Source organism: Astyanax mexicanus, chromosome 8, assembly GCF_023375975.1.
Source record: "Astyanax mexicanus isolate ESR-SI-001 chromosome 8, AstMex3_surface, whole genome shotgun sequence".
NCBI lineage: Eukaryota > Metazoa > Chordata > Actinopteri > Characiformes > Acestrorhamphidae > Astyanax > Astyanax mexicanus.
This window is the reverse complement of record NC_064415.1, coordinates 23,901,958-23,915,218: the sequence shown is the minus strand read 5'-3', so window position 1 is coordinate 23,915,218 and position 13,261 is coordinate 23,901,958. Positions and strand designations below refer to the sequence as shown.

Here is a 13,261-nt window from a genome sequence, read left to right as displayed (position 1 = left end):
TCCCCTCCCCCTCCTCCCAGCACCCCTCGTTTCCCCCTAAAGCCCCTCTTCATTTCCCTATGCTTCCAGCTCTCACTTCCTGTATCATTATCTCGACTGAATAGTTGAAAACCTTGGAGGAAAAACATGTGCTTGTTTGTCTCTCCGTCCAGCTTTCCCCCCTTTTTTTCACGTTTTGGGGGTTGCTCCCTGCACACAGTCCACATTTGGCGTGCTGTAGGGGTTTCTGCCTTTCAGAAACGGTTTCCAAGATAAACTCGTCTGGGTTGAGGTGAAATGTGGAATGGCTGCATGTGTGAGTGTAAATGCGCGACCAGGGCCAGAGTGCAAATGCAGTTTAAAATTTCATGGCTCTTCCGTCTAGTTCTAAATCTTCATACTTTTATCAGTTTATTTAATTTTAAATATTTGTTTTGTCAAAACAGTGCAAATACTGTTAAAGCCTGGTCTTAAAAACCAGTCGGTTGGGTTGCTGATATTAAATCAGTGCCAGTGATTTCGTAAGAGCCAATGTGGGAAACGTCTGAGTGAGAAGTGACGGTGATGTGCTTAACTACTTTACTTTAAAAGTCCGTTTTTTTAAACAGGAAAACTTCCAGTGTGAAGGTTCACAAAATTTGTTTTTTTCCTTAATGACCATCTAAAAACTTACGGCTAAATGTGACCAGTGCATCATTGACTCATCCTAGGTCTAATAGTGTCAGGGTTCTATGTATCTAATTACATACATTCAACTTTGGTTTAATGGCACAACCAATTTATGGTTTAATGGCATTCTGTGTGAGCTGTCAAGGGTGCTTTGCTATAACCCAGCCAATAAGATCAAAACTGATAAATGATAAAACTGATAAAATGATTCATTAGCCCATCAAAGTCTGTGAATCAGAGAACATTTTATCTTTTTATCTTACAGTTGCAATTAAAATAGAGCAGACCTCTATAAGACCTATACTTAGGCACTCTGCTAATAACAGACGCAGTCTTGCAGTACGATTTTCATTTGAATCTTTATTACAAACAAAACAAAATGAAAAGAAAGATGTATTATTAACATGTTCCGTTCAATCGTCCACCCGGAGTCAAATCACAACAAAGCCACTGATTGGAACTGGTTTGGAACCACAACTTACACAGTGACACTTATCAATAAATGAAAAAACAAAAACAACACAAAACTTCTGAAAAAACAAAGAAAAATGAAAAACAGAAATATAGAGTGGACAAAAAGTGCTTGATACAACACTTAAAACTCTCCCAATTACTGTTAAGCACTGAAATGTATCATTTTTCTCAGTCTTCACACAGGAGGTATGCGAGGGAGTGGAGCAAATAAATTAACTTTTCAACTCACCGACTATTGTTTTGAGTTGAGGCCTAGCTAAAGACAGTATAAGAGCAAGCAGGTACAGAGTTTACACACTCTATTCAACTTTTTACAGTTGTTTTTTTAAACCATTAAGGCGCTTATGTTATAATACTGTGCATTTTGAGGAGCCGAAGGTGTCACCTCTGAGGATTTTCAGAGATGATGGAGGAATTTTGCTTTCTGATTTAGGATATAATAGATGAATACATTATATTGTCAATGCATTTCAGGCTTACACGTGTGATCCACTTTGTATAGGTTATGTAATTGCAAGCCCCAAATCTACTGTAGATTGCAAGCTAGGAGGATGTGTATTGTTCCAAAGTATCGTTCAACCTCTTCGTTGGCTATCGTCACAATATGCCATATATAGAGAAACAGCATGGACCAAACTTACAAAGAATAATCGTTTCAGGTTTTTTTTCTTATTTTCATTTGGTAGAAGCTTCGCAATCGTAACAGTAAGGACGACATCAACAGCAACGTCAACAATAATTATAATAGCGATAACGAGGATTAAAAAACACAGAAAAAAAACACAATGAACCAAGTTTAAATATGCAAAAAATTCTGAGACTTTGTAAAAAGGAGAAGTAGAAATATGAAAAACAAAGAGGAAAGGAGTGCTGAGACATAAGGATGCAAATGACTTTTGTCACAATGAAAAAGGGGAGAGTACAGATATAGAGGGAATTAGGAAATGTTTAGGACTATTCAAATAGTGCTGTAGTTTGCAGTAACCATCATGAACTTACCAGAGATAAATAACCTTTGGAGGTTTTATTTAATTTAATCATTAAGCCTATAACCTCCAAATGTGACAAACTTATGTGCCAATAATTGAAATACATACCTTAGACTGTTTTATGAGACTAACTGCCAAAAGCACATTTTTATTCAACAAAGATGCCACAATCAATACTGCATTTCCTTTCTGAAGCATTTTTCAGGCCTTTGAACGGGAACTGAATTAATATGTGGGTTAGGAACAAATAGCACAAACAAGCTGCAATTTACAGAAATCATTGATTTACAGAACAATTTCATCGTTTTACCCAACACTCTTCTCCGACATAACCGTAAATATAAAGAACAGCCATTTTTCTCCCATCACATGCTCTGTTAAGCTAATTAACATAGCATGGTCCATAGCTACTAGTACTGCAGCAGTAAAAAAAAAAACAACAACAAAAAAAACGTCCTGCCGTTACTTTGCTTTTCTTTGCGTCTTAAAATAAAAAGCTGTTATGAAAGACTTGTGAAGGGTTTGCTGAGACTGCATTATGCACTGAGGAACGGTAGGCACAGCTTAATGTGTGAATGTTTATCCTTCCATTAAAGCACAGTGCGTGACAAGCATGCTGATGAAACAAGGGGTAGGGTGATAATATGAAGCTTGTCAAATGAATGCCTTTACACACACATGCAGCTTCATCTCTGAGTCAGGGGGAGGCAGGGTGCTAGTGAGGTTCTGGGGTTGTGTGTGTGTTGTGTTTACGTGCAGATTGCTTTAAATAACCAGATTTAAAACTGTTGGTTTGAGGCAGAGATTCAGTCAGTAAGAGAGCAGGTCTACAACAGGGAGTGTATTCAGAGTGTTTGTGACTGTGTGTGAGAAATGTCCTGTTTTATTCACTCAGACTGTAACACTGTGTTTCATCAAAGCGCTGCCATTATAGTAACTAGGTAGTTTGCCAGTTAAAGGTGCATACACGACTGTGGGGTGTGTTTGGGGTGCATTGGGGTTAGCTGCTTATATATTTGTTATCAATTTAGCACATTTTTGACTCCCAGTATTTGTTCACTGTAGATTTCCCATTGCTGTGGGTGTGATGAGAGATCACTGAGAAAGGCTTGGACTTGTGTGTGTGAATGAAAGTTACAAAGTGTGTGAATGTATGTGTGTGTATGCATGTGTGTACATGTTAGGATGTCCTCAGTCGTCGATGCAGATCACTTCTCCGGTGCGCTGTTCCCTCCTTCCCATTAGGAGCTCCGCCTCTCTCTCCTTCTTTACCGACATGGGAGGCCCGTTCAGCACTACAGGTAACACACACAAACACACACACACACACACACACATATGCAGAAGAGTCAGATTGAGCCGTTTTTATTACATTTAGAAAGGTTTAATCCTTTGAAAGGACAGTTGATACAATAACAAAAGCATGGTGTAAATATTATCTTAATAAAAAATTATAAAAATGTAATTAACTAATCAGCCAATCATGTGGCAGCAGTGCAAGGCATGACATTATTTAGATACAGGTCACAGCTTCAAGTTCAATTTCACATCAACCATCAGAATGGGGGTAAACTGTGATTTTAGTGATTTTGACACTGGTCACTTCATGTGTTTTGAGCATCAGGATTATATCTGAATCAAGCTCGAACCATATTACAATGCAAGTGTAAAGAAATCTAGGTCACTAGATCTAGGGCACGGCATTATATAAAATATATATAATCTAATCACTCAAACCGCTCTACCTGGTTAGTCAGATTAAAATCCAGTAGCTGTGTGGGATGGAGTATGCAACTTGCTCAATGCATGGAAATTATTTCAGCTGTGTCTAAGAGAGATGGATTTATTTACACTGCTATAACATGTCTCAAATGCATTTTAGATCACTTTCTGAAGTGGTTTGATTATATCCAGATATAATCCTAATAATACCCAAGATGACCAGGTGTAAACAGGGTCTTAAGACGGACAGGCTACGGCAGCAGAACACCACAACAGGTTCCATGAAATGTTCCCAATAAAGTGTTCCATTAGTGTATTTTATAATTATTTAAATTGATTTTAATTTAGTAATTTATATTTTATTTCTGCAACATTTTTGTGACATACAGAATCAGTATAGAATGCAAATCAAATGCAGTTTATTATGTAATTACTCTGCTTAATATGCAACTGGGTAATTGTAATTAAAATTGAATAATATAAAACAAAAAAACAGAACTGACTTTAAAGGGTTAACACTACTTTCCCTGTACTCCCTCAAGCACCCTACTTACTCTGAGCCCTTGGCTTCTTTTCTCACTCACCTTTTATTCACCTCTTCCTTCATTCCCTAGCTTTTCCCTTTTCTGTTTTCTCACTTTTTACCTTCTTTTTTCTTTCTTGCACTTTATTCACTTTCTGTCTCCTTATTTCCTCTCTCAATTCATCTCTCTCTCTTCTCTTTGCATTTTTCTTTCTTTTAGCTTTCCCTCCTTTTTCCGATTCTTCTTTATTATTTCAGCTTGTTTAACTTTTTACATTGCATTTGCTTCCTATACATATCTGAGCAGTAGGGGTAACTGGTTATTAATTATTAGATAAAACAGAAAACAATTAGTAGATACAAACTAAAAAACAAAACACAGGGCAGCAGTGACCATATTTTAATGTGAGGTTTCATATACATTCAGGAAATTATATTTCATGAAAAAAAATGCATATAGTGTGTAGAGGTACTAGAGAGCCAGAGGATTGCTTATACAGAGTGTGCGCCCACTGAACCCCCAACACACACATTGAGTGACATGCAAATTTTGGGCATCCCTGGTCATAATATCTGGTATTATGAATAGCTAAGCAAGTAAAATATTTGATTTTTAAAAGGTTGAAAGAAAGTAAGAATACTTTTTATTTTCATCTGTTATAGCTTCAAAATAATAGAAATATGAAAGGGCCTAAAGCAAATGTTTAAGTACCTTGTGTGGTCAGTACTTAACAGCACCACATTTGGTAAGTATCTCAGCTTGTAAATGCTATGAAACAAGTGTCTGTTATTTTTGGTTGGAATTTTAACATATTCTACCTTTTTAATAGCTTCAAGTTTTAAAAACAGAATCAATCCTTCTGTCACCTTCAACTGTTTTTTCATAGAGAATGTGTGCATTCACCTGCACGTCATTACATTTTCTAGAAGTTTGTTTATAGGAGTTTGTCAGTAATCCGATTAATACTTTTACATGACCTTGAATGAGTCTGACAATGATCTTTAAGAATAAGACAAAATGTAAACAACATGTCAAACCTAAGCTTTATGTCATCGTTTTTTCCACACTTCAAAACCCAATATGAACACGAATGAGCTACAAGATGAATATTATTTAAATCCTTTAGTTTCAGCGTCGCTTTGTAAGTGTTTTTTGCCAGCTCGTGAGTGCTGTGTTAAACACTGCTTGCTTACTTCTGGTACCACGTTCTGTTTTCACAGACTGAGAAATCTCAGAATACTCTGGTTAAGAATACACATGTACACACTCACTGTGAAGGTATTTCACTGAGTTTTTCCAATGCCACTGGCTTTACCACAAGTCCATAAATGAATATATCCCCATGCTAAACAGCTGGAGCGGTATGTTGTTCCAATGACAATCCACAGTATTTGTTTCCAAAATGAATTAGGTTTGTTTAGATGTTCTTTCAGATGATGAAATTATCTTATTTGTGCAGGTGTTGCTGAACAGTACAACAGCTTATCCCAAGAGTCTCATGAATCTACATGAAGTATTTTGCAGTTAAACAGGGTTTTTTTTATATGCCTTTGCCGTTACATTAAATCCTATGAGTAAGATGATGGTATTTATATTTTATTTAAATAAATAAACTAATCTTGTTTAAACTGTTTATTCCTTAAATAATGGTTTATATTCACCTTCATGCTTTGTGGCTATTTATCATCTACTCACTTAACTATTATCACTAACAGAATTTTTTACCAGGGTACCCAAAGTTTTGCATGCAACTGTACATTTAATTACTACACAAAGTGTTCTTGTCATCTTCCAGAATCGTGTCATGCTGCAACCAGTCAGCACATGCCCACTGTTGTTACAGTTACATCTTAAAAGAAAAAAAATCTACAAACTTACATTCTAGGACAAGAACCTACAGTACAGTGAACATAAAACAGCTATGATTGGAGAATGCAGCATGAATGAGATATTTTTTGTTTATGTCTATTCTTTTCTATTAATTTCTAATTATATTCTATTCTACTAACATAATATAAAAAGAGATAATATCTTTCAAAACCTTTGGTTTGCTTAAATGACCAAAAGTCCTGTTACTGTTTAACTTCATCTACATTCAAACTAGACACGGTACAACAGTACAGTAATGAATAAATCCTTATCGCTGATATTGTAATGTATGAACAACCTGATTCATCAAAGGCTTCCATGCATGCATGTGAAAAATGTATCATCAAGTGATTCTAGAGTTACTTATGATGATTAGATTGTAAATCAGGTGCAAAAGGTGCAAACAGTCTTTTTTCTTTTGCCCTCCCCACCCCCTCATTTACGCTGTTCATATATGCTTTTATTAATGTACAACTTCAAATCCTAAACATACATCTCATAAACATTAAGGGCAAGGGGGTTTGGGTGAGTGAGCAGTATCTGCTAACCATAATATCAAGTGCTGGACAATATGACAATATTTTAAATTATTGCATATTGTGATAAACTAGTTGTGATAAATTATACACATATCTGAGTATCTCGTAGATTTCATCAGTGCTAAAAACACCATCTGCACATTTGTCTATAGAAAGTATAATTAGTGTAATAAGACATTTTATCATATAGCCCAGCCCTAATATTATCTATTGGTTTTTATTACACTGTATATTTAAACACTGTTTATTAAAAGATAGAGTAACGGAAGAGCACCACAAGGCAAACATATTAAACAAACAAGAATGTTCAAATATAGAATTGCCCTGATCATTTGAGGTGTTACTATGTCTAACGTGACTAAAGGTTGCTGGTTGTACAAAAAAAAAAAAAAAAAAAAAAAAAACATTTAAAAATCATGTCTATAGCCACTAATGTTCCAAAAAAACTAAAGAGAAAGCTTTTCAACTTCAAATCTGATTCAGATTTCATTTCATAAACACTTAAGATGAAATGAGCAAAAATAAACAACCCATTCTTCTTTAATGGGCAAAATACAGAATAACAGAATAACAGAATAAAACACAAGCCCATCTTGTGACTTTCTGGGTCCTCAAAAGCCATGTTGTACACATGAGCCAAAGAAAATAACTCATATCTCACATTCAGATCTGGAGCAGTCATCTGCTTTTTTGCCCTCTCTCTCTCTCTTTTCTCTCTCTCACTTTCTCACAAACTTGATCCCGTGGAATCAAATACTTTAATGCACTGCCTCACTGCACAGGTTTGCTCCTGCAGAACTGTCTTCACACACTCTCCTTCTCTCTCTCTTTCGTTCAGTAACCCAGAAAAACATTCAGTTGGCAGACGGCCTCCCCGACCCCTGCCTGTCTAAACAACCACTTCGCTTACACAATTAATCACTCACCTAGAGGCAATGAGAACGAAGCCACACACAAGCACACACACACAGAGCATCAGTGAAGGATCTTCAGTTCATGGTGTGCCTGAGCGCACACAAAAACCCACACACACCTCACACACAAATAGCCTCCAAACCTTTGTTTACATATAACGCAGAGCCACAATTGTACAGGGTGTACTTACAAATGGATGCAAGAATATGTGCCTGTGCAAACACATAAATACACAAAAATAGTGTGTGTGTGTATGTGTGTGCGCAAGGGATCACACAGAATACTTCCACCGATAATACTCCCACCACAGTTCTGCACTGTATAAGGGTCCCGCTGGGGAGCAGATCTGGCTATAACTTTGCACAGGAATTTAAGCATTGCCCCTTGGTACCAGCTTGTCCCAGAAAAATTCCAAATTAGGCATTCACTGGAACCTCTGGGCCGATAGTGATAACTGATAATGACTAATTACTTGTATTTTTGTATAATTTTAAAACTGTAGCCGATGAAGTACAGCAAGGATATGGGCTTTTTCACATTGATAGTTTGTTTGCTCTGGTCTGGGTCAAGTTTTAAGCTTTAAACTCACCACAATGCATTAGAACAAACCACATGAGAACTTTCTCTGCCTAATGGTCAGACCTGTTGTGCGCAGGAGCAAAAAGTAAATACAGGAAGAAGGTCCTGTGTTCTGGACTACTGCAGATTTCAGTTTCAGTTTATCTTAAAACAACAGCATAAATGGTACTTGTTCCTAGCAGTAGTAATTATCTGAGTAACATACCAGGTTATACTACACTTGCAGTGCTGTTTAGCCAAACTTGCAGAGTGCATCTGTGATGATGGGAGAGAGCACCTTCTGAGAAAGCAAGGCCAATTGTGCTCTCCTGGGTAAACCTGGTGATCCTCGGATTATACTGCACCTTAGTTCGCTGGGCCACTCAGAACCCCTCTAACAGTTATGTTAAGAGTCTTGCTAACAGATACTTGTTTTTAAGACGCATAATTTAATTACCAACTTTTCATGTGATCAGTGGTGTTTTCCGCTATCCTGCCCAAGTTTAGTGTGTTATCAAGAATGCCTTCCACTAGTGAATATACACACATGCATCAGTGCATGCACAAGCTAAGCAACAGTGGACTAAATGGTGACTAAACTGTAATTCCAATACTGGAGTCATCAAAATACTAATCTATATGTAACTGCTGAAGGAAAGACTACCAATCTAGGACTCTATATCAAGTCTAACCAACCACGGAATCTGGATAAGCAACTTAAACCCGAGCACATCCAGGTATGTTCTAAAAACAAACAAAAAAAGATATGTTGTCCTTCCCGGTGTCAGGCTTCCCGTTTTAATCCAAGGACAGGAATGTGCCCAGCCAGTACACACTTCAGTATCTTAGCATCAGTGTTACTTTAACAAGGTAAGGTAAAATTCAACACTGTATCATCCAGTCTTAAATGTCCAGGTTTTGCATCCACAAGATGCAGAAAAATACGCTATATCTAAAACACTACTATTCATGTTTCAGTTCATTTCTTGTTCAGAGATAAAAAAAAACATGTTTTTGAGAGATAAATCATTAGAATTCCACTGTGAAATGTGTATGTGCAAAAAATCCTTTAAAAGCTTTAATCGATTATTTCCAGAATCTCTGATTTGGGATGGGAAATGTTGAGGAAACAAAAACAAACTCACAATTTGTCCTTGGAATTCCTTGGTTTTGACACTGTGAGAGGTTGCAGTACTCACTCTGTGAGTAGAATGAAGGGGGTTCAGGGATTCAGAGAGAGAGAGTAAGAGAGAGAAAGAGAGAAAAAGAGAGAGAGGTTTCCACAGGAATTAGGGAGTAAAGGTCCTGGGTACTTAGACATGCGCAGTCATTTCTCTTGCCAAGTGAAAGATGAATCCGCTGGGGCTTCTTTCTGAGCGAGAGATGAAAGCAAGAGGGGGGCAGAGGGAGTGAAAGAGAAAGGGGCGCTTTTTGCAGGCCGTCTCTCTGGCAGAGTGCACACAGCTCTCGTTTTTCACTGGAGCGGTCGGGCGATTTCCTCTTTTGTCACTCTCGCTCGCCTCCGTTTACTTTTTTTGCTCATCTCATTCCCTCCTTCTGTCTGTCTGTTCACCTCAGTGCCTGTTCTTATTACTCTCGATGGCTTCATCATCCTTGCTTTGGCAGTCAGGGAGGTTGTGTGTACTATTAGTGGCTCTTACCTCTAACCCCTTAGACTTTCTATTTTTTTTTCTTTTTCAATCATCTGAAACACTTTCTGACTGCCCCCCTTCTGCACCCCTTTCTCCATTTCTGCCTCTCCATTCATCAGTTATATAGCCCTCCACCACACTTTCAGAGTTGACTTTCTATTACTACTTCCCCTCCCCTCACCGCACTTTCTCTTTCTCCATTTCCCATTTCCTCTTCTTTCTTGCCTGCCGGCTTCCCCCTCTCTCTCTCTATGCTTTTCTCCGCTGTTTGTAGCCAGTTAGGGCTTTTTGGGCCGACCGTTGCGAGGCAAGTTCTCCACTGTGTTACTGAGGCGGTATTTGACGATGATGCTGTGCACGGTGGATTTTGGCATGCGCAGTTCCTGCCCGATTGACCCTTCCGACTTGCCATCCTTCCACAGGTCCACCACACGCTGACGCTGCAGGACATCGTGCTCCTTGGTCTTCAGGCAGGGCAGGGCTTCTGTGGGGGCAGAAAGGTGGCACACTGTAGACACTGGCGGGGCAGCGAGCGGGCTTAGCAGCAGCAGCAAGATCAGATCAGAACGAGTGGAACAGTATCAGTCCTCAAAATATTCACATCATCAGCAGACTCAAGGCAAGAGGAAGGTATGAGGCCATTCAAAAAAAAAAAAAAAAAAAAAGGTGGTTGAAAAGTACACAGTCAAGGAATCCTCATATGCACAAAACTGTATTGTCTGTATTGAAAATTTCCAACTGTCAGTCAGTCCGTGGATAGAAAAAAACCCCAATATCCTTACGGTGTGAAAATAATGCCATGATAAACTTTTTGTTGTTAAAATTATTAAAAAACATGCGCAGAGATGTGAATTTAATCTTCCTCAAAGAAGAAAATACTTCTTAGTAGAGATGATGACAAGCACCACTTAAAAAGAGAAGAAAAGGCTTAATGCCTATTTTACTCCAACAACAAAATCCCAAATCTAAAATCATCCGTGCTGTTTAGTTCACGGCTTCTAAAAACGCTCTGACTTTAAGTGTCAGTGACTTAGGAATGAAAAACAAAAATCGTTTGTTCTTTCATAGCCTGAAAAAATATAAGAAAAATGGACTGTGTTGAAACTGGGCCCAAATTCTCCTAACAAGGCGCAGGTTAAAGAGTTCATAGTGTTCCTTTCCATCTCTCTCCATCTGCCTCTCACTCTCTTCACCTCTTTTATCTCTCCCTCTCTCTCCAACTTTTGCTTTTACTCCAATTCTCTCTCTCTTTCTTTCTTTTTCCCTGTCTCTTGTTTCTTTTGTCTTTTTTGTTTAGTCTGGTGTGCTGTTTTCAGTGTTTCTCCTCGGCTTAAGTTAACATGGGGTCGCAACAGTCGTCTCAATTGGGAACTTAGTCCTCAGACTGGCCTCACATGTGGCATATTTTTAGCCCAGTCAGGGGTCAGTGCGTGCGGCCTCAGCACAGAGCCCCATCTGCCTTTGTGCACCCACCGTTAGGAAAACCAGCACATTTTCTCCTGTGTTGCAATTTTTTTTTCCTCTCCTCTCTTAAAAATATCCCTGGCCTGAGGAGAAAAAATGTTCCCTCGGCTGAGCGATTCCTGGCACGGCTAGGGCAGTGGATCAGCGTAATGACATTTTCAGAAAAAGCTCCATTGCACCAAAAAACGGGGCTACTATGTCTCCCACAGACGCCTTGGCTGAGTGATGGGTATAGAAATACTCAATCAACAGTGCACGGGAACACATGAACTCCTCTAGGCTGAAAGTGTACACCGGTCACGTTCTAGAACAAACACTGTCAGTCACGACTGTTTTGTGTGTATCCTGCACTTGTTTATTCTGTTGCAAAATTAATTTTGAAGCAATAAACACAGCTTACTGGCAGAGCTAGAGTAGATGTTTTTGGATCAGCGGAGAAGCGAGAATTATGCAAAGTTCCTCAGAGGTCTTTTCAAATTAAAATGCAATTGCCTAAAACTGTAACAAGAGTAATATTTTGAGAATAATGCACACTTGAAGTACTTGGCTCATGTTAACAGGTTTTATAACAACTGGCCAACTAATGTCCTCTTGTTTACAGAGTTCCTACTCTTTTACACGCAGCCAGTTCAACTGTTTGTGCTCTGTTTTACACTGTGCATTCCTAGACATTTTATGAGTAGATGTTGGAAAGTACAATTTATGTAGGTACTCCAGTTATATATAGTGCATATGCCGTTATTGGCCTATGAGACGTACTTCTTGTAAATTCTGTGATTTTAGTCTTCATAATATTAACCTGCTGCAGAACCCTAAGCTAGTTTTGTGTACATTCCAGACATACAGCCAATGTTTTTAAAAGAAGCATTTTTTTACTTTATGACTGGTAAGAACCTTGATTTAATAGCAAAACAGTCAGTGCATAAGTAACATACTGTGGTTCTGATGTTATTACCATGTGGCTACTTCTGTTATTAAGTGACCTACTTTTATGTTATGCTTTTACTGTTATGCATGTTAATATGATTAAGATATTTCAGAATCAAATTCTTACAAAACTAGAAAAACGTTATTAAAAATCATTTGTGTTTACAGTTTTATAAGTCAGTGGACTACCACAAAGGGAGAAAATGTCTTATGTTTACCCTTTAACCATTTAAACTCCTCGGAACAACTGACGTTTTTTTACTACTGGAAAAAGTCCGTTAACAGTTTGCACTGCTGTAATAAATTCAGGAAAAAAAATATTATTTGAATTTACATCACGTGTGTTTGGTTTAATAAATAAATCCTTTAACATTATACTTTGTTATACCAAGGGTTTCATCATATCAAATAATATATCGCCATTTCTCTTGAGCACATCAGTATGTAAGGTTTTAAGACCAATTGCCCAGCCCTACACCACACAAACACTGGGGGTTTATTTGACACTATCCCTATTATTTGTTTACTAGAAATCTGACTTGAATTTAAGTTATTTGGAGTATTTCTTCTTGCTTACCAGCCACAAAGAAATGCTGCTTGTCAGAAATGATGCCAAGACAATTCTTTTTCAGCTAGTTATTTAGCAAACTAGGCCTAAAATTTCATTGAAATGGTTCACAGATGTTCATTCCCCAGAATGTGAATACAAAACAAATTACTCTAAATGAACATGACTACAAGTAAAAAAAGTAAGAATCTAGGGCACCGACAGTATGTAATTGCACTGAAAAATAAGCCTCTGGTTCAATAATACTGATTTTCTTTTACTTTCCATTTAAATGTCACATAATAATTTCTGCTTTTACAAGCTGATTCATTTCACAAGAGTAATGTGCCAGTATCTAATGGCGTCTATGTACTTCTATGTGTTTTGAACAATGTTTAACCAGCAAATCCACCTGTGGTAAGCCACAGATTTT

At 37.8% G+C, this 13,261-nt stretch overlaps 1 protein-coding gene across 4 annotated transcripts in view; it reads right to left on the bottom strand.

Annotated features, from left to right (window-relative positions):
• Window positions 1-988: 988 nt before the first annotated feature.
• chd3 (chromodomain helicase DNA binding protein 3) overlaps window positions 989-13,261 on the bottom strand; it is a 47,396-nt gene continuing 35,123 nt past the window's right edge. For 3 of the 4 annotated variants that reach the window (XM_007248041.4, XM_007248040.4, XM_049482058.1), the window contains exon 40: window positions 4,742-10,374. In XM_007248041.4, the coding sequence (XP_007248103.3) occupies window positions 10,169-10,374 (206 nt within the window). In that variant the 3' untranslated portion in view covers window positions 4,742-10,168. Of the gene's footprint in view, window positions 3,407-4,741; window positions 10,375-13,261 lie in introns of those variants that run through there. The other variant, XM_007248042.4, reaches the window with a different exon arrangement.